This window comes from Argentina anserina, chromosome 3 (genome assembly GCF_933775445.1).
Source record: "Argentina anserina chromosome 3, drPotAnse1.1, whole genome shotgun sequence".
Lineage (NCBI taxonomy): Eukaryota > Viridiplantae > Streptophyta > Magnoliopsida > Rosales > Rosaceae > Argentina > Argentina anserina.
Genome location: NC_065874.1, coordinates 9,791,977 through 9,813,795, shown reverse-complemented (window position 1 = coordinate 9,813,795; position 21,819 = coordinate 9,791,977). Strand labels below are relative to the sequence as shown.

General features: G+C 38.1%; 3 protein-coding genes across 5 annotated transcripts; all 3 read right to left on the bottom strand.

Annotated features, from left to right (window-relative positions):
- Positions 1 to 585: 585 nt before the first annotated feature.
- On the bottom strand, positions 586 to 1,838 carry LOC126788894 (pentatricopeptide repeat-containing protein At3g14580, mitochondrial). The gene has a single exon (XM_050514910.1). It carries the CDS (start codon positions 1,765 to 1,767, stop codon positions 589 to 591), a length of 1,179 nt encoding a protein of 392 aa, XP_050370867.1. The 5' UTR covers positions 1,768 to 1,838; the 3' UTR covers positions 586 to 588.
- Positions 1,839 to 2,373: 535 nt separating this feature from the next.
- On the bottom strand, positions 2,374 to 18,992 carry LOC126788891 (putative callose synthase 8). 3 transcript variants are annotated; one of them, XM_050514905.1, is made up of 41 exons: positions 18,553 to 18,985; positions 17,682 to 17,782; positions 17,004 to 17,125; positions 16,774 to 16,861; positions 16,563 to 16,679; positions 16,276 to 16,395; positions 16,019 to 16,111; positions 15,841 to 15,932; positions 15,481 to 15,607; positions 14,937 to 15,074; positions 14,759 to 14,835; positions 14,498 to 14,648; positions 13,924 to 14,049; positions 13,719 to 13,836; positions 12,271 to 12,599; positions 11,788 to 11,840; positions 11,642 to 11,702; positions 10,985 to 11,066; positions 10,816 to 10,865; positions 10,619 to 10,705; positions 10,396 to 10,527; positions 10,218 to 10,312; positions 10,044 to 10,128; positions 9,755 to 9,915; positions 8,236 to 8,359; positions 8,041 to 8,135; positions 7,815 to 7,962; positions 7,301 to 7,452; positions 7,006 to 7,112; positions 6,806 to 6,925; positions 6,642 to 6,710; positions 6,349 to 6,517; positions 6,136 to 6,250; positions 5,802 to 5,921; positions 5,615 to 5,730; positions 5,085 to 5,168; positions 4,634 to 4,746; positions 4,313 to 4,542; positions 3,122 to 3,970; positions 2,825 to 3,010; positions 2,374 to 2,734 (listed from the first exon to the last, which is right to left on the bottom strand). In XM_050514905.1, exons 1-41 carry the CDS (start codon positions 18,770 to 18,772, stop codon positions 2,504 to 2,506), a joined length of 5,853 nt encoding a protein of 1,950 aa, XP_050370862.1. In that variant the 5' UTR covers positions 18,773 to 18,985; the 3' UTR covers positions 2,374 to 2,503. The 3 variants fall into 3 exon arrangements, with proteins under 3 accessions (XP_050370862.1, XP_050370863.1, XP_050370864.1); XM_050514906.1 differs by having other exon boundaries at positions 11,687 to 11,702; XM_050514907.1 differs by lacking the exons at positions 2,374 to 2,734; positions 2,825 to 3,010; positions 3,122 to 3,970; positions 4,313 to 4,542 and having other exon boundaries at positions 5,615 to 5,725; positions 18,553 to 18,992.
- A 2,226-nt stretch (positions 18,993 to 21,218) lies between these two features.
- On the bottom strand, positions 21,219 to 21,575 carry LOC126787006 (F-box protein SKIP19-like). Its single transcript, XM_050512951.1, has one exon. The coding sequence runs from the start codon at positions 21,573 to 21,575 to the stop codon at positions 21,219 to 21,221; it is 357 nt and encodes a 118-aa protein (XP_050368908.1).
- Positions 21,576 to 21,819: the final 244 nt, after the last annotated feature.

Below are 21,819 nucleotides of genomic sequence, written 5' to 3'. Positions count from 1 at the left end.
TACTGATGCGTTTATTCCAAGGAGCATGTGGTTCAGCTAGTTTTTGGATATGAGTCTAGCGTTCAGCTCTCAGATATATGGTTTGCTAATTGTGCAGTTGACGAGGCAGTGAGTGTGACATTTATGGGTAGGGTTCTCTTGTTATCACTTTTCATAGATAACCATTCTCTACCTCTTGTGAGGTGATGCTGTTATGTAATACCAATGTTATTGTCCCGGATAAGAGAAGCAACAAGCTCAATTAAATATTTACACATTACAAATAAATTTAAGTGTTCATTTTCAAGCTGAAAAAGATAGGTAGGACAACTAGGATATCATTCTGGGTGTCCATTAGTCATTTCTGTTATGTTAGCCAAATGTGCAATGACATTGCAAGACTTAATGTTTCTTTTACTGAAAACAAGTATCTTCATCAGTGACCAAAAAGATCAAAGAGTATCGACATATATGGTCATACCAGTTTTGTATGGGAGCCCTCTTGCTGCCAACTTTCATGCTTACCATATGACTCGATCTACATATTTCAGTTTGTAATTGCTGAAACCCGAGCAGGCTGTGGATAACCAAGTTTACAGAAGGTCCATTTCAAGTGATCAAATCATCAATAGTTTCTTCATAAGAAACACAACAATGGTTCCTCCTCTTTGAAATCACGCTTCTGATAATCTGCCTCCACATTCCCATCTTCGGGACAAACCCTTGCCGCATCATCTGCCTCAAAACCCAATCCAGCTCCTCCACTCTATCTTCTTTACACAACCCCTGAATCAGTTGCTTGTACGACACGAAACTCGGGCCAACATGCCTTGAGACCATCCGAATCATAAACTCCCTCGCCTCAACAAACCTCCCTGCATCAAGCAAACAATACAAACCCTCCTGATAAGAAGCCGGATTCGGCGCACACCCCTTCAGCTTCATCTTCTCCAAAAGCTCAATCCCCTCATCATTCCTCTTCTGTCTCCTCAGCCCTGCTATCAGTATATTAAACGTAACCGAATCCGGATCAACACCCTCATCTTCCATCCTCTTCAACAACCCAAAAGCCTCATCCACCTTCCCATTCCCACACAGCCCGTGCATCAGCGTCGAAAACGTCAGCGCATTCGGCACACATTTCTGCTGGGGAAACTCATCAAGCACCTTAACTGCACTCTCCACCTTCCCACATTCACACAGCCCCTTAATCATTATATTCAAACTACACGCATCAACCTCAACACCGAGCTCCGCCGACTTCAAGTAAACCTCATGAACAACCTCAAACATCTTCGTCGAAACCAGCAAGTGTAAAACTAGATTGAATGTCTTCACAGAGGGCCAGCAGCCGAAGCCGGGCATGTCGTAAAGAGTCTGCATTGCCTTCTTTATGTAACCACCGACATTGCCATAGTTCCTGATGACGTTACGGAAGAAGTCGTCGGACAAGCGGCAGTTGCGTTCTGATTTGATTCGGGAGATGATGGTGTCGACTGAGTCGAAGAGGTGGGCTTGTGAGAGCTTGTCGATGATTAAGGTGTAGAGCGCTTCGGTGGGTTTGTAATCTTTGCGGGTGGAGTAGTGGTGGAGGGTGGGGAGGAGGGAGGTGGGGTCTGGGAGGGAAGTGAAAACTTGGAGGACTTCGGTTGGGGAGAGCCAGTCTTTGTGGTGGAGCTTCTTTGGGATTTGAGGTAAGGAGGGAGATGGGGTATGGGTTAAGGTGGAGTACTGGGTTAGGGATTGGAGGATTGGATGGGTGAGTAGTTTGGTCGATCGGGAAATCATGCTTGTCTTGTCGGAAATGTAAGAGAGGGTCTGGACTTTAGAGTTCAACAGACTCTTTTGCAGTTTCAAGAAACCACTTCTGACTACGCCGGGACTCCGGGCGTTTGGGATTGAGTGGTTTTTATGGTCATGGTCACGTGACTCACGTGGTTGTCTTTAATTTTTTTTTACGTGACTCAAATGTTGACACGGCACTAACTGACTAAGAAATTCATATTCAAACTTCGTTGGAATGTCAGATTGATCGCAATGTACCAAAGCTTCTTAAATCCAAGGATTAATCGATGAAACACGTTATCTAACTAAATGTTGGTTATAGAGTTCTATATTAGTTGCACGAATGCTCTTTAAGAAGTTTTGAGGTTAGGTTATGAAAACGTAGGCTGCAGTCAAATGTATTATGTCAAAACTTAAGGTCCGAAATTGTTGAAATTTCTAACAATGTTCGAGTCAGCCTGTTTGATTAACAATGCCCTAAAATATTTGTGACACTGCTAAAGTTTTTTAGATTCATGGATTATTAGTGGTGCATTGCTTCTTGCTGAGTTAGGCTAGTTCAATGACCAAGAACATATGATCTTATAGGGCTAATTCCTTCCGTTGGTAAATGAATTTGTATTCACTAAAAATCTGATCTAGCTTCGTGCTGTACATATGTAGTATTTCCATATTCATAAAGAATTGTAAATATGATGACTGTACATTATTTACTATATAATCATCACTAAAGTATGATCTATCTGTTCTTCTTCTTCCCTTGAAGAATTGGTTGGATCTGTAAGTGTCTATTGAAGGCCTCGTTGAACAGGAACCGAGTCTGGAATGCTGAAATAATCGGAAGCCATGCCAGGACAGAAATAGGTGCAAAGAGAACAACCCCCATTCCATAGTCGTATGTTTTAGCAAGTACGCGGGTGAATTCCCACAATCCAGTATTCCCTATCAGGGGCCGAATAGCTTGTGCAAACTGAATGAACAAAGTAAATTAGGGGAAAGTAGGAAAGAAATGCAAAATCTGAAGAACAAAATAAATATCGGTTGGTCACTGTGAACTTACCAATATCAAACCCCACCCTGTTGGCAAAAATGCCAGGCAGCAGACAACCAAATCCCTCCAAGATAAATGACACACAACAGAAAGGGATATTATGATGGAAAGAACGCCCAAGAAGAGGGTTGCTTTGAATAGCCTAAATACAAGGTGATATCTAGCACTGAACTTTAGCCTTCCGAGGTTCACAGCCTGCAAAGAGTGAAGTCAAGTAGATAATATGAGCGCTCTTTCAAAAGTTAAATAAAAACAGAATTCTGCTCCATCATGTCGGATAGAAGGGATGGACAGTAAGGTGTATACCTTTACTAACAAGAAAACAACCAGGATCACAATCCATGACAGCAAATAAACCAGAAAATTTCTGCTATTCTGGGAAATGTCAAGGTGGTAGACCAGACCATACTGATACAGGAAAAACCGAACAGATAGGAGTATTTCAAACAACCTAGAAGTCATCCCAGCATGACGAAGATGGTCCTGCTCATCTATCCACCAAGACTGCCAACTTTTTTCTTGTTGAACTCCAATACCACCCTGCTGCCTGATCCACTTATTCCAATCTTTCCAGTCGTCTACTATTTTTTCCCAACTGAACCCAGACGGATTAAAGAGAAATGGAGCAAACAACCAAGTAATTGACATGAACCAAATCGAATAAGTGATTAATACATACGCCATACTGCTCTCGTAGGACCGCCTAAACATGTCATAAACAATCAACAGGAGCAATAATTCAAATCCTTTGACAAAATGGCTTCTTGAATACAACCTGTAGTTTTCAGTGAAGCTGGAATGAAACACAACCACCTTACGTCCAGTGGGTCTGTATTTAGCACCACCATGCATAATTGTTCGGCCGTAATAATGGATTTTTGTTCCAAAGGAGAATGTGAAAAAGACAGAAGCCAGCTGCAATTGCATCAGGACAAAATCTTTTAGTGCATTGAGGAATCCTTTCTCAAGTCCAATTTCCATCACCATTGGCATTCCTGTTAATAGCCCAAGCTGTATAAATGACTGGGAAGCAAGAGCTGTTTCCAAGGATTGTATGTTCTGCAGTCTAGCTTCAATTACTAGCGCTTTTTCCAAGCCACTGAGGACAAGGTATAGCTGCCCGTAAAGGAACACATAGATTCCAATAACTGATATCTGAAAGTTTTAGGGCAGAGTTTAGATTTATATCAAATCCAACGGTGGTTATATGCTAAATAGGATACAGTTAGAGGTAACAGAAAAGCATTGAAGGTATGTCATCATAAGAACCCCATATATGAGAATTAGATTAGAGAATATGTAGCAAAACGTAAAGCATGAGTTGAGTAATGAATGAAGAAATACAGATTAACATTGGATATGATGGGATAAATTGCTCTGATTTACTAGAATCCGCCACTTACAATTTGTAAAGATAATTTTAAATAATTACTGTGACATTATGCATAAGACTAGATAACTTTATCTTAGTAGCAAGAAGAAATTTAAAACAATTACCAGGCTGCTAAAGTAAAACCCAATGGTCGTGAAATAACAAGACAGCATCCTGAAGAAATCAAACTGACGTCCGAGGCGGAATATGTCACGGCTTATAGTTTGTTCACTGTTTCCATTAGCAACCTTAGCTTCAAACTTTGAGATCTGATTTAGACCTACATCACGACCCTTGCCAACTTGCATGTATTCATGATATGTGATCCATCCCCGTCGTAAGGTTGAATTGTATCCTATATGGGTATAAAGTAAGAACTTTGCAAAAAATTAAAATTAAAAAATTAAAAAGTTTTTGAAGGTTTTGAGAACCACTTAAAGATTTACCAGCAAAAACATCCTCGCTCAGGTTGATTGTTTTTGATGCTTTGCTTATTCCACCTCTTGTGATGTGGAATAACCTGTCAAATACATCTGGATGTCCATAATGGAATCGTACCCTGTGTATTAAGAATAGTATTGCAGTTATAAGAATGTACGTGGAAACACACATGAGTTGGATAAGGAAACATTGTTAAATGATTGAAATAATGAATGGAAACTAATATTGTTCATATACACCCAACTAACCGATGCTGTAAAGAATGGACCAAACCAATCAAATGCACACAGAAGCAATTCAAGCAAACAACTAGTAGGAGTTACCCCAAAAAACTTTATATTGGTCCGTATATTGTTGAGTAGGGAAAGTAAAACATACCAAGCTAAATGTAACTAATTTGTGTTCATTCATAAGCAAGAACTCAATGTAAGTATCTAGAGCACAGGCATCTATTACCTCAGAGGATTTGCGAGAAGCCTTTGACCAATGGTGACAAAGCTAGTCTCTTGATAAGACATGAACCATGCAAGAGAAGAAACACTGCAGTGTGCAAGAAAATACAAGATAAGAACCATGATAATATGATAATCAAATTTCAGCAAGCCATATTGATACTTTCAGAAAATATCTTCATAAAATATGTGCTACCTATATGGTTAAAGGTTCCATCAAAGTAAGTCAACCTCGGAGCTTGGACAAATACTAATGTGCAGACGAAATTATGATGTGTTTATTTCAATGTTTGGCCACGTAAACAGGTCTAGATAAAAAGCTACTAAAGGGGGTCAAGGAATTGCTATAAGTTAAGAGCATTTCAGGTCTGAGATAGGAATTAGAATAATTCATCCAAAACATATATAAGTTGGTTCACATTGTGGCTTTTTTGAGTAAACAACTCTTAACAAATCTTAACTCAAATTTTAAATCATAATGCACTCTGTACAAGCATCTCACGTGAATTTTTTTTAAGGGTTATAGGATCTAACCTTCCTGTAAATATGTGCTCCCTTAAACCAAGTAGTATAGGAGGTCGCCGTCCTTGGTTCTGAAGAAATTCTTGCAGAAGATTTCTCATTTTGAATGCTTCTTCCAAATAACTGTCCTGTAAAGCCACACTTTAGAAGCAACGAACATAAAGATGAGTAATCATATGGTATTGGACAAGAAGCTCACTTGGTTCATATCAATAGTTTGGAGAGCTTCGCCACGAGTGAAGATTATACCATGGTTTTGGTTTTCGGGTTTCCCTTCTCCAATTGTTGGTGGACCAGGAAGCTTTATGCGATATATTTCCTATTGAGGAACAATACGTGGTGTAAGTTCTGAGATGCATAATTGATTGCAATAAGGGAGGAAAGGATTTAAGTTGGCATTTCGTATACAAAGTTATAACTACTAGATTTCCAAAACAATAAAGTTTAGCATTTATTGACAATACTGCACCTAAGCTGTCACACAAGAATCAATAGTAATTCCGAATTATGTAACATAATTCAAATGACATTACCTGATCGCCAAAATCAGGGATAGCTTTAACCAACACAGAAGAATAGACTTTGGAAGGCTTGTTCTCCACTATCTCTTCTTTCTCCTCGACGTAAGCAACACGGAGAGTTGGGTATCTTCATGCAATGAATCATTCCAGTCATATGACTTCATAGTTTTATATTAAAACTTGTTTACTTGTTCAATAATTTTTTCCTTTCTTGGTAGAAGTTACCTTTTCATCAAGTCAATTAGGTCCTGTGCATGTGGGTCTCCAGCAGCTTTTTGTGATCCAAACAATTGACAAGTAACAACATAAGTGAATTTCATGTCTGCTAATGCATCTAGCTGAGAAGACAGTGCATAATTTCTACTTTCAACAGAATCATAACCTTCAAGAATATCTGCACGAAACAGATTCAGCCACTCAGATATATGTTTCTGAAGTATTGTTGTTGGCAACATTAAGGATGATAATATAAAAATTATCAATAAATATAAATAATCAAAAATTTCCAGATTGCCAACCTTCATCTTCAGCCATGTCAAGAAATGCTTGTAGTTTAAGGGCTTCTCTATAGTACATCATTCCTCTAACTGTTGGAACCATAAAATATATATACTGGAGGTTACTAAAATGATAAAGTGGTCTGCTGTGTTTAGAGTGCAAACTAATATCAAATGTTTTGAACCTGTTCTGCTTAGTGTTTGGCCCCGGAAAGATGCCCAATTTCTAAGCTCTTCTGTTTTGTCCTTCTCCAATTCATCCAAGTTTTCATAACTCATGCGCTCCAGGAAGTTCTTCCACTCATCTATAATATATGAGATTCAGTTCCCAAGGCATAAACACAAACGGATAGCCTATAACACAACTCAATAATATTATATTCACCTGGAAATATCTTTTGCATGTAAAAGATGATAGACACTTCTCGCTGGCTTGAATGAAGCTCCTCCATTGAAAAGTTAATATCCTCCAGGTAGTGTGGTGTCATAACACTGTACCAAAAAGAGTTGTTCTATCAGATGCAAATCATGGAATTGCAGTAGTCTTTATGTATAAGAAGATCGATATGCACCATGGCTTCAGGACACATAGTTAACCTGATTGGCACCATATAAATGGTTAACCTGACTGGAACACATAATAAGTCAAAGAACTTAATACTCAAGAGAATAAAGTAGACCTGAATGGCACCATATTGGCCACATTCGGTGCACCTGGCATATTCATAAAAAGAGAAGTGGCAAAGAATGATATGCGTCTCCGAGCTTCTAAGTTTGTTGGAATGTCCATGGCTGTATCTTGGACAGTAAGCAACAGCCGAAAACGCTTGATCTACAATTTAAATCAATTTTTATCATTACTCAGCAAGCACATGCAAGAGTAGATATCTCTTCCTTTTCATTGGTATGAGAATTTGTGTGATATAAGTGTACATGTACTTAATATATTGTAGCAACCTTTTCCATGAATATATTTCCAGAGAAAAATATGAAGCATGATGAACACTAAATCTAGCAGGAATTCAACACTTTGACGATCAAACCTTAAAGCTGCAGGAGATTCTAATTAAACAGATTCTTATACTTCCAACAGATAAATTTTTTTATGAACTGTGGTATGTAAAACGAAGCTTAATAGAGACAATGGTAGGAAAACTAGATAAACAGGAACAAAACGGGGCTGTGGAAAATCACCTGTTCATTCAGAGCAGCACTGGCTGGCAGAGGGAAGTGGATAGTATTTCTGCCTCCAGCAGATCCAAACAATGGGTATTCAATACGTCCAGAAAAATAAGCAGCTTCTGTTTCGGTCTGTTGGGATGAATCCAGCAATTCCAGTATCCTGTGTGATTACAAGAACGGCAATGAGGTACGCTGCATGAGTTGATCTGCAGATGGTATTGAATCTGAATACACTTACCTGAAGCCGGTAGTCATCATATCGTTGGTTACAAGCTCAAATATATCTTGGAGAACTTTCGCAACTTTACCATGATGGTCTTTATTTTCCTCAACCTGCAAAATATCAGTAAGAAATGAAGGAATCTTAGAATACATATTATTAACAATATGATCAGCAATAGTATAACGGCTTTTCAGGAACTGGACACCTTACCAAAAGTTCAATTAGCTCAATACATTTAGCTAACAGATCAGGAACTTTAATCATCCTAAAGTCCTCGAGCAGACTTGATCTTGCAATGCTTTCTTCAATTTCAGTCAGTATGGCAGATACAATTCTGTAAAGCAATCCGGAAGAAAGCTATATATATTTATATATCACAAGACAATATCATTTGGTTTTATTATTCTAACAGAATGATGAAATAAATTAGAAGTGGGATATAAATGATATAAGCAGTATACATTTTCTGCTTGGAAAAAGAAATGAAAAATAAAGACCAGAAGTTAGTTCCTATGTTGCATGGACACGGACACGGACACGGCGACACGACACGGCGCGACACGGCGACACGGCAAATCTCAAAAACTCATCTTTCGACACGGCTCCGACACGGAAAATAAAAAATATTTATATATAATTTGATATATAAAATAAATTAACAATACTATTATAAAGTTGTAAAATCTATCAATTACATAACAATGTTTAAGAAATAACATCAAATAGTCAAAATGCAAGTGATAAAACTAGCCAATTATATATGAACCTAGTAAATCTTCTCATATTTCCAAAGAGGAGCCCCTTAAATTTCCCACCTCAGTTGTACTACTAACACTACGTTCGGACGATGGTTCCATTGATGCTGCACTTGAACTCATCCTATTAAAGTATTCATCAATTCAATCATCACATCTAATTACTTCGACTTGAGCTATCAAACACTAGTACACTACCCAATTGAGCTATCAAACACTACCCATTAAAATCATATCAACAGTTCAACAATCAACACCCATTCAATAATCTAAACTTTTAAAAAAATTGAATTACCTTACGCAGGCAGAGGCTGGGAGCTGGAGGCTTGAGGCTGAGGCTGAGGGAGGCTGAGGCAGGGAGCAGGGAGCAGGGGGCAGGGGGAGGGAACAGGGGCTGGGGCAGGAGGCAGGGGCTGAGGCTAGGGCTAGGGCTGGGGCTGGGGCAGGAGGGAGGAGGCAGGGGCTGGGGCTGGGGCAGGAGGCAGGAGGCAGGAGGCTGGGGCTGAAGGCAGGAGGCTGGGGCTGGAGGCAGGAGGCTGGGGCAGGGGATGGGGCTGGGGCAGGAGGCTGGAGGCAGGGGCTGGGGCTGGGCAGGGGCTGGGGCTGGAGGCAGTAGGCAGGGGCTGGGGCTGGAGGTAGGAGGTTGGAGGAGGCAGGGGCTGGGGCTGGAGGTTGAGGCAGAGGGCAGAGGCAGAGGCTGAGGGAGAAAGGAGATGCAAGGGGAAAGCCAGCAAGGAAGGAGAAGGAGAAAGCCAGAAGAGAAGCAGAACGGCTGAGAGAGTTTTTTAGGTTTCAAACGTCGGTCAACGTGTCGGTCAATGTGTCCAACAGTCAACTTTTTCCGATACGCCACGTGGCGTGTCCGATACGGTAAAAAGGCGTATCGTGTCGTATCGGCGTGTCGGGACGTGTCGGACACAGCGACACGCCTCTGCCTGCCGTATCCGTGCAACATAGGTTAGTTCTCAATTTACCTCTTTTCAAGATCCCCAATTATGAGTATTTCAAGGATGTACTTCAATGATTCATAGCACTCCTTCACAGCACTGTACATGTACTCATCTTTTCTAAGTTTTCTGATGAGACTTTCGTCCCTCCCCACAAAATCCTTGGCGATACTCAGTGCTGTCGAAAACTAAGATGTATAGGAGACATGTATAAAATCACAAATATATATTATGTATTTTCGTATCTAAAAAGGTATATTTAGATTAACCACTAGAAAACAACAATGATTGAAAGAATTTTGAATATAGAAGATACCTTATTTGCAAGAAGAAAAATAGGCCAACGGACTATGCCGGAAAACAATTCTGATGACATTGGCATGGTCATTAAATCCAGCTCCCTATTTAGAAGCATAATTTTGTAAGGTTTTCTTTTAGATTATTTGTGGGAGAGAAGAATGAGTAAAATATATCCCATAAAGAAAAACACCTGTTGTTTATCAAGTCCTCCAATCGGAAACTATTGATAATTTGGTTCCAAACCAAGACAAACTTGGCAAGACCATTTTTTTCACTCTTTGACACCTGGAAAAGATGGGCTTTGACATTCAGGCTTTAGCAGAAGAACCTTCAAGACATTCAATTACAGATAAACTAATTCCCCGTACCTTTCTGAATTTATTGTAAAAGAAACCTTTTCTTCTCTTATGATCATTTCTTGATGAGGGTGGAATTAGAGAAATATTGAATGCGGAAGGCAAAGTGTGAAATCTACTTCGCAACATTCCCAACGTCCGAATCTAAAATAGAAGAGAGGCCTAAGACAAAAACAGAAATACTTTCCAAGGGAGCAAAACAAAAAAATAAAACAAAAGAGGTAATCTAGCTTACCTCACCAAGGTGATGCAAAATGCCATAGACTCCACCAAAAATTGTGCAAAAAACAGAGTACCATATCTGAGTGTCCATAAAGTACACCTAATAAATAAAGAAACGGAACACGTACATATAAAGTCACAACTGCCTTATAAAAGATTATGGAGCTTAAAGTAAAGCCAGAAATTTAGAAAAGGAACTGAGAAACTCACAACTATTATTGGAGCCCATATAGCAGCAATTGCACCAGCATTGCTCTTAACTGCAAGAAAGCAATGTTTTTTTCTTAACACATGTATGCATATGTGTATACGTTATAGGGCCTAATTCAAATCCTACAATCATACGTAGAGAAACAACTAAAAGAACATTGGTATATACCTTTTGGAAAAAGCTCATGCCAATCATACATTTGCACTCCAATTTTCATGATCTGCTTTGTTGGCTCTATAAGGGGCTTTATCTGCAGTATTTCAATTGAACATTGTAACCGATGAACTTATTGAAACTTCAAAATATTATTTATAATCCAATTTTCAAACTAGGACTGCAACTATTTCAAATTCCAATTTTGAGACAGTAATATACTATTTGAACATCATTTTCAACCTAAGGAGCAGAGAAATCCGTTGTTCACCTTTAAGCTGAATTTTTTTTTTCATTATTTCTTTCTGAAAAAATGCATCATATCTTTCAAATATCATAACAATGGTTACAACCAGGTCTACCTCACGCCTTAAAATGTTGCATATTAATTGGAAGTTTGACATTGCATGCAAGTTCAGTGATGTTATTACAGTTTTGTTAGATATAGGTTTCAACACAATCCAATTGAGAATAAGGGGAGAAGCCCAAAATCGTATTTACTATATATTATGCAAAGGCTAAGAAGTCCAGATGTAGGTTTATAAATTCTTCAGCATAATCAGTCTGAGCGTATAGTTCTACACCTTTTGGAAACTATAGAGTGGTGGATGGAGAATTAGAGAGATTTAACCTATTGCCACTTGGGATAAGAAATCTAGTACTGGCACCCACCTCAAAAAAGTAGCTGAAAGAAAATTTGCTCAATAGTACAAGTACCCAAAACAATGTGTACCTGTGGAAAAAGAGAAAGAATGTGTCAGGAACAATATATGAAAAACAAGGTCACCTAGTAGAAATTCAATGGGTGCAATATTTACTTCAACAATGAAAGCTGGCTTTCCTGCAATCCGCGTGCAACATATAACCTAGGCTTCATTATCAAATCAAAATTTCTGATTAGTATCCACAAAATTCATTACCAAAAGTCAAACTAAGTGTTACATCTATTTAAACTCAAAAAAAAAATACAACTCTTTTGCATGATATCAGAACCATTTTTCGTCGGTTATGTTGTGAAACTACCTCCATCAATACATCAATATCTTCTGAAATGTATAGCATATAATTCTGACAATGCAGTCTAAACCAGTACTCTTTTTCTTTCTTTTATCAGAATCAGAGACTGACACTATTTATAACTTGAAACTTGACATGTTCAAGGAGAAAATAGATAAACTGGATGCTGACTTGAAGTTCATAGTTTGATATGCAATAGTAAATTTGACGAAACTGGAAAATTCAGTTTAAAGGAAAAATATATATATTAAATGTTCAACAGACAAACTACATGATGAGCATACCTGTGTCCACCAAGACAGAATGGTGCATATTCGGTAATTTGAGATCTCAATATATTTGCGAACAGCAGGGACGAAAAATAACACTATTTCAACTGCATTGGTCATCAAATAGATTGCAACTGCAACCATAAAGGAAGAGAAACACCATTCTTGAAGCCAGCTTCCGTATGTTGTGGAATAACAAGTATATTTTCTTCTAGAATTAGAATAATATACAGGAAGAACTATAGTCCAAATCACTGCAACACCCAGCTTCATAACATGTTTTACTTTTGCAGAGAAGTCCAGGGTTTGTCTCACTTTCCACGTAAAGGCAATGTCAAGTATTGCTGCAATACCAGACCTCAATCAGATATTCATCATATTTAATATTAGGAGGTAATTACTCAAAAATACAACTGCAAATGTTAGCCAGTAGTTAAAATAATAACACATGCTCATTTTACTACTGAACAATACCTTTTATAAACACATAATGATCATTTCTAAGAGAAAAAGACACAAGTATGCTGAAGCTATAAAAATTATTTGAATGGGTTGGGTGGGGCTATAAGAATTACTCAACCAATTTTGCATGCATGTTAAAAGGAGAAAGTGCTGGCTGCATAAGGTGATACCACAGAGGAATTAAATTGACCAAATGCACAACCAATGTCAGACATACACTAAAAACCAGCAAACATACATACACGATTAGGGCAGTCCCTTGTATTGACCGATATCTCACTTAAATCCCTATGGACAGAACTTTAGAAAAATGACAGAGAACCTGTGTTGCATTACTTATCAATATAACACATGAATGTATACAGACACAAAGACAATTATTTCCAAGAGACTTATGATGAGCCCCAATTAGACAGTCACTTAAACGACAGACATGTAGACATTAATTACACTATGAGGTTGAAATTAGGTTAACTGTACTAATAAATCAACTATAAGCTATATTTATATGACTACTGTTCCTATCAACAACCCTGAGTGCCATGTCAGTTAAGGCTCGTTGCGCTCTATTGTTACAATACCACTGAGCCTATGAGGCACTATTGGTTTTCAAGAGTCAAGAATATGTTCATCATGGTAGTATGATTCTCCAAAAGAAGCAGTCGCAAATAAGGCTCTGTTTAACCAAATGAATAAAATAGATCAACCCAGCATAGAGCTCATATTGGATCTCAAGTTCTCAACATTTACTAGAATAACTATTACAGTAGAAGCAGAGACTAACAGATCCTGTGCTTTAGTCTATGACACAAAAGACGTGATGGACATTGCACTGCTAATATAGACTTATGGATAGATGTATCTCATAAGACAGATAAAAGCTTTTTCTGATTGAATGATAATAAAACAGAACAAGACTGTAGAAACCTGATAAGGCTCAAGTAATTTTAAAGTTGCATTAGATATTTTGAGAGTAAAAATAAAATACGTCTTAATCGTACCTTGTATAAATTTAAGAATTGCAGATGTAATGAAGATGCTCATGATATCCTCAAATACAACTTTGTCAAACAATTGAAGTGGAGATTCCAATTCATGGCATGCCATAATAATTAATGCCTACAATAACAAGATAAACTTAATCAACAAAGGAATTCATAGCATAAAGGTTGAATTGGTCAAGCTGTTAAACAAATTCAAGTTTACCTGAAGTGAAACAATAAAAAAGCTCCACATTCTGTCAAAGCTTCTAAAAATTTGCCAAAAGGAGCGTACTTCTACAAAATTTGTTTTACCCAACCATTTGGGTTCATGCAATTCTTTTTGAGTAACCTGCTCCAACAGAAAATCATGTCAGACAAAGAAGAAATATCCAAATGAATTAAATATAGATCAATTAACTTGAACAAATGTAAACTAGTGGTCTTTGTTGTAAGCTATTAGAGAATAGAGAAGCTTTACTAAGGATGATCTGCTTATCTATTTTTTTTTTCCACTTATACCAATTCCAATTCCAATGAGTGTAAATCAAGAAAATATGTAACCCGATCCACCGGTTCCTGACACAACCTAGTATCAAATTAAAAAGCACCTCTAAACTGTGCTATCAAAAAAATATGAAAAAACCACAAGCATACATAGAGATGCCTACACTAGAGCACATATAGCCATTAGAAAGCTATTGCAGTAAGAAATGACTTCTTACAATGCAGTTTATAATCCATAGATTGCAATCATGAAATAAGGTGCTGATTCAGTAATATGACCCAATACAACATACCCCAACTTCACCTTCCTCCACATCTTCCTCCCTTCTTTCTTCAACAGGACCAGTGGATGCTGAAGGATTCTTAGCGTTGGATTTTTTTGGGATACAAAAGAAATCATGATCAAGACGCATAGGCCAACCGATTTCAAAACAGTCAGGAGACCTGCCAAAAGATAGTAGATTCACATTCTAATGAATCATATTGGAGGCAGAACTTTGGATCAAAGGACACATTACATATCTAAGCATGTATAACTCAAGTTAAATGCTAACCAGAAATACTCATTCAGATCATCATAGTTTCTCCATGTGGAATGGTCAGCTGTCCCACCTTTGCTTTTCTTGGCTTCCTTAAGTTACATTATGGGAACAAAGAAAAAAAAAAAGGAATAACAGATTTAGTTAGAAGAAAATGGTTCCACAGAAAACATCGGTTGAACTCATAAAGTACCTTTCTTATAACCCCATATATGGGAGTAACGACATTGTTAAGGAAAGACTCAGTCTGCCCTCCATATGCTGGCATGACCTTCTCCCATGTTGCCAAGCTAACAGCACCAGTTAACATGCCATGTAGCTCATACGCCATCTTAAAAAGTAAATATATAAATAAAAATGTAAAAGAAGTTGATCGAGGTCGCATACGACTTTGATGCATGACCTATGAATTGGGCTTGTGTAATTAATGTTTTCACAGAGGAAATAAGCATTATTGTGCATAGTCCAAGAGGTAAATCATGAAATATGAATTAATACAGGTTCAATGCACCAAATTCAATCAGAGATCGTAAGTATCACAAAACTCCAGACACGAAAAAGCAATCCAAACTAAATTACACATCGCAAAGATACCAATACACGTTCCTGTCACTTCATGCTTCTATGTGTCCTTTCAACAATATGAAGCTATGATTGGATTTCAAAGAGCAATATGCAGCTATGAACCAAAATTTTGAACCATCATTATGCTAGACAGCATAATATGGTCTGCTTACGTTGTGAAAAATGTAACAGAGACACTCTGGCATGAAACGCAAGTTTGCAGCCTCCCCCCATATAAGAAGGTAAAGCCCCAGAAATAGAAGTTTATATTGCTGGGCTTCTTGTTTCACATAGGGCAACCTGCACAGATAGGGACTTAATGAGGCAAGAAAAAACTCACACAAGTTTGAGTTCCAAGATTTAAGAGGTTGCAAATGAAAATTATGTATAAAAACAGCTACTGTAATATACAATTCTATGGAGAAATCGATATCAAAAGTAGATGATTTAAGTCCTATAGGAATTAAATGGAAACCATTGGATCAGAATACTAATCTTCAAGAATGGACATGGTCCAGATCAAAATATCTAACCTGATGTTGCTTTTCCTTCCCAAAAATTTGCACCAACTTGTATAATTTTTAAAAAGTCTCCGCATTAACTCATCCACTGCAGCATCTCCTAACTGATATTATAATAATAAATGCATCAACACAAAAGCAGAATAATATAGTACAAATACCAACATGTATAAAAGCCAAAGAAAATCACTTTTGAGACAGATGTCTGCTTATGAGTTTTCCGTTTGTGAATATTAGCAAGGAGTAGAAGCAGATGCTCTCTTTGATTGGCTACATTCCCTTCCTGAATAAGACATAACATGAATCAATTCTGAATGTAAGGAACAAAGAGAAAAGTAAACTATGTACAGCATCTCCAATTGACCAATCCACTACATATTATGCAACAGCTATAATTCATAGTACAAAAGGCAAGAGGAAATTAAATCAAAATTTGGAATAAATTACCTGAAATCCAAAGCAGTACTGGAGAAAATCAAACAAATCAATGAATTTCCCATGTTTCTGAAAATCTTCATCAGAAGGTATGCCACGAATATTTCGTATTGCTGCTACTGCCGCCTTAATCTGTAGTGTTTCATATTATTATTAGAATCGAAATCCCCATTATCCAATGGATAAGCTTGCCATAGTAACATGTATGTACTGTTATGACTATTTGATTAATATTCAGATTTGGAGGTTGTGGAGAAAGGATTGTGATGAAAAAGGAAAAAAATAATTTAGCACCAGACCTCAGGTAGCTGCATGATTGGCTGCTGAGTACCTCCTTGATCAAGTGGTAGAATATTATATGGCTTGCCAAAGAGATCATAAGGTTTTGGCTGAATCCCACCTCTATTAGCAAGAGCCTATAAATATAAAAATTTAAGAAACCAAAAGCATTACCTTTGTGATCATTAACTACGCGGGGACATGAAGAATGCACAATGAAAAGGAAATTACCTGAGGACCGGCTGTATTTGAAACTGTCTTTAAGACTTCAAACAACACAGAACCAATAATACGTGCATTAATCAACCTCTCTCTGTGACTGATTCAGATAAATTATCAGGAATTAGCGTTGACAGTAAATAAATCCAGTCAATATTGTGAGGGTGATTAGAACCGATAAAGATATCTCAACACATAAAATAATACACATAATACACAGAAACGTGCATGGATATATTTACCTATTTTCTATGTTAAATGCACCTTCATGTTTGATGATGTACTCCTTGTAAGCATGATAAACACGTCTTAACTCACGTATATCACTCTTTTCCTTCCGCTTCCTGAATGTAGTTTCTTCATCCTATAACCCATTAAAACAAACAGTTCAAAGTTGGGAAGAATAAGCATTCCACATCCGAAGAAGATATCAATTTTTTTTTTGGCACAAATACTATTAGTGTTAAAAACTTAACTGACACAAAAAACACAAACCATACATCCAACCAACAGAAGGAAGGAAATATAACAGATCGGAAAGATCACTATTTAAAAACTCTTGGTAATGACAATAAAGATAGGAAACATGATCTCTACTACTTGACTAAGAAAAACAAATTTAATTAGTTTGTGATACAGTGAACTTTTGGTGCTGGCATCACAAATCATTAACTGGTATCTCACATATAATGATGAAGGAACAGTGATATCATGCTAAATAAGTGCTTTGTCATTGATTTATCACGTCAACGTTGCATTTGTATGTTAGTTTTAAATCCATTGTTGAGGCCAAATTTATCAGACAGTTGGTAAGATAAAGTACCTATGCAGCATATCTGTTTAGTGTTTACTAAGGTTCTGACTGCCATATCGACCTAATATTACTACTATACGGAGTACAAGTCAATGTCAACACCCACCTGTTCAAGTCGCTGCAGAAGGGTAGTTTTGAATTGTCGAACACCCCGCCCATTCGAATGACGGTCCATGTTATGTGCTATTTCAAAGGCGTGAAAACGGCCTGTCCATAAAATTCATTTAGAAATGTTAAATCAATTGTAAAAAAAATGTTAAATCAAGATACTTGTAGGTTTGGGTTCTTCCATGAGACCATGAGTAAATTCAGTGAAAAGAAAAGGGGAAAGCAGTTCTTTTCCCAAATAAGGCAGAAGGTATAGTAATTCATAAACGGACCTTTGCAACCTTAATTATAGATCTTTAGCAGCCAAAAGAACAAAATTTACAACGCAACTGCCTCTCGCAAAAAATTTCTGGCACGTTCTTGTTGGTACAATCAAATTTTAATACACATTTCTTCCTCAGCTCTCTGGAGTTTTTCAAAGAATATATTCTTGCACCCGTCTATGGACATGAATTTTGTCATCAAACTGCTTCCGAAATTCAATACAACATCCACAATTGTTTAAATAAGACAAGCCACATCTTTCTTACTCTCCAATACATCAAAACTTAGAACTGTAAACAAGCCATCTACTACTTTTTATGACTTGATCAAAACCTGGGACTTCATCCTATCATTGACAATAAAGCCAGCAACTTTCAATGTAGCTAGTACTTCTCAAAAAAACCTCCAATAACCCCCTATTATCAAGGCTTCTAGTCACTCACCTTCTGTTTATCCTATGACTTCCATACTACCCTTTACCTCAAAATTCCAACACTAGCTGCTGAACACTATAAACCTTCATAAAAATTCAACAAATTTCAAATCTTTGAATTCTTATAACACAAAACCATATTCAACAAAAGATAGGGCAACGGAAAACTTACACAAATAAGCAATCCTCGGCTCCTCGCTTTCGATCAAGTTGGCAACCCGAAGAAAGCTCTGGATTTCGGAGGCCAAAGTGGCAGGCAACCTCTCGCTCTCAAATGGCTCAGGAGCATGATTGTGATCACTCCCACTTCCCATAGTGAGATACCTCGTAACGGGTCTCTTTGCCTCTGCTCCACCATCATCGATGGGCTCTGCAACCACAATCTCAGACATTGGCACAAACAGAACAAGAAGAAGAATGATGGGACTGTGAACAAGGGAGAATGTGAGCTGGGTTGAGAGTATATAAGTAGGATCTTCTCCATGGGTTGCTTAATGCGGTCAGCTTTGGCTTGGGTTGGCCTTTTGCTTTTCATATTTTTGATTGGAAAGAGGTCTCCGATCCTTTATTGCTTTTGCTTTTGCGGGTGTGTGTGTGTGTTTGTGTTTCTGCTTTCTCTTTTTTCTCGCTCTCGCTGTTCTTCGGAACAAGGAAGGAAGTGGAGAAGTGAGAGAGGGAAGTTGTACGTACGAGTTCGGTTGTATGAAACCAGCGCGCGTGTAGTGTTCGCTCACACGTGGGAAATGAGTGACAAATGATTGTGATAGTATGAAGCTCTTTTACTACTCTGAGGTGAATTTCACTTTCTACTTTCTACTTTCTACTCTCTATGAGTTATGAAAGTATGGGCGTATGGTACTTCCATCATGCATTTTGATATGAAGCTAACTATTGACTAATGAGCTTCTGTAAACTAGCTACCATCATTTAGTTAAATTTGAAAAGTGAAGAGATGTTGCACATAATTATCAAGAACAAGACACTCTAACTTTCATTCTTTCCAGAGGAGTTTTATTTACTAGACCAAATAGACGATCATTAGCCTAAAATTAATCTCTTTTCATTAGTCTGATGAATGTGGTTTAATAAGATGTTATGTCTGTTCTCTCTTTAATTCACTTGGTAAAAGCATGTAAACTCTTTAACTTATATCAAACCCATCAATCTTTTGATACACGATTACGTATCGAGGGTGGTGCTAATATCATATTTATGTGCAAGACATTCTGATTCAGAATCAAAGAAAATTACTCTGTTCAATTTTAGCATCTTTCAGAAAAGCAGCATGGATTTTCATTAGAAAAAAAAAACTAAAAGAACTAATGAAAAGAAGCTAGCCAAGATCGCTGCCTACTTGTGTGATTGCTACGATTTGCTTTACATGCAAGTAATATATAGAATTGCTGAAAGTCACAAGTCATAGGCTCATATAGCATTGTTAACTCAAAGTGGTATTAGTTGGCTTCCAGCGAAGAGGTTAAGCAAAACCCAAAACAAGACAACAAGACAACCCAAAAGCTTTCAAAGGCATTAAGGAATGCAAAGGCAGGAAGTAATGTGATACAATATTAGTGCCTAATACATGAAGGTCAAAAGTTAAGAGCTTTAAGGAAAAAAAAAAAACTTTGCATTGATCACTTTTTCATTGCAATTTTAAAACTAAAAGACCCATGGCTAATGGCTAGGAGCATGTATATTCGTGGTTGGTGGATTTCTTTGTTAGTCACCAAGTAAAATAAGATTAATGCATTTGTGCAGGAAGTAATGAAACATCAAATCAAGGAGCTTGACACTTTTTCGTAGCTAACCAAGAGTAATACTCGATCAGCAGAACACTTCAGCAATATCTTTGGTTTTAACGTATCTTTCTTAGGGCACTCTTCAGACCAGTGGAAATGGAATACGTACGTCTTGACAGATCACCCAAAGCTTCATATCAGCTCGTCCTTCCCACATTGCTCCCGGGTTGCCACCCCATGCCACCAATAACATTCCGGATGAAAATGATCAGAGTGACCACCCAGCTCATTACAGTGAGCACAAACTAAATAATAGCCTGTGCCGATAGTTACTTCCGTCGGTTTTGGGATACGAACCAAGGACGGGCATTCGAACGTCCAGTGTTTCTTGTCCATTAAACAGACACCGCACAACTATCTTCTTCGATCTTCTTCATTATCAGTGCAACATCAACTTCACCTTTTTCTGCTACATCAGGTTGAGACAGAGAGTCTTCAACAGCCTTGAGCTTTCCACGAGTCTTGATCTCGGCTTCCTCCTCCGCCGGGACCTCGGAGAATCCTGATTCGACAAAAGACATGGCGTCGTCTGCGAGAATTAGGGTAAATTGTGTCCGTGTTTGTATGTGTATAATTTAGGGTCTCCATGCATGGTTGGCTATATTTTGTTCCACACGGTTTTACTATGTGGGCAAATGTCAAGTTGTCAAACCAAGTTGACATCTCAAACAGTTAGATGCCTAGCTTGTTCACTTGTTGTATATGGAGACGTACATGGATGTATAAGTTCACGTTTCCGATTAAAGAAGGTCAGGTTAAGATTTGTCTCTCGGTAATATATACTAGCCTTTTACTCGTGTAACTTTCTTACTCGGTAAAGTGTTGAATAAGCTGGCAATTCATTCATCTCCAGATCTCCTCATAGCCAACGATATCTAATATACTATCATGAACTAAAAGCAGCAACGGAAACACTCGCTTTCATAATAACAACCTACATACCAATTCATCATTCCCCGTTACTAGTCCTTAGTTTCTGATTTTTAAAAGACATGTTAATTTGACCAAAATTAAAATTCAAGAGAATGATTTCTTAAAGTCAATGCCTATCAGTGATGTACTTGAGCAGATCGTCGGTGCCGAAATACTCGACATTGATATCCTCCACCTTCCCCAAGCTCCGATCAACCGCGTGGCGGCACATCTTGTCCAAATCGTAGTGAACATCATGAAAGAAGTGATCATTGACCATGTCGACGGTGCGCCAGACCATCGGGTGCTTACACAGTCGGCGCCATAGCGTACACACCTTCTGAGCGCTGGTCAGGACATCGATGGCTCCGAGCCGCGACAGCACCATTAAGGTGCATTCCTCCGGGATCTCCGACCAGTCTCGCCGGTTTCGATTGGGCATCTCCGGTGAGATTAGGCGGTTTCGCTTTGAGGATCTGACCATGGCGGAGGAGGAGGTTAGGGTTTCGCGGCGTTTGGGTGGGGGGATTTTGGCGGGGGAAGTTGGCACTGCGAGAGAGAGGTTTAGGAATGCCGTTGGTGGGTTTTTATATTGAAATGATTTATGGGCTTTTATATTGGGCTGGTTGTTACCCGATCCGAGGACCCGGGTTTACGATGGAGCATTCAGTAATCAGTATTTCACGAATCACAGTAACACATCTTCTGTACTAATAAAAATACATTCT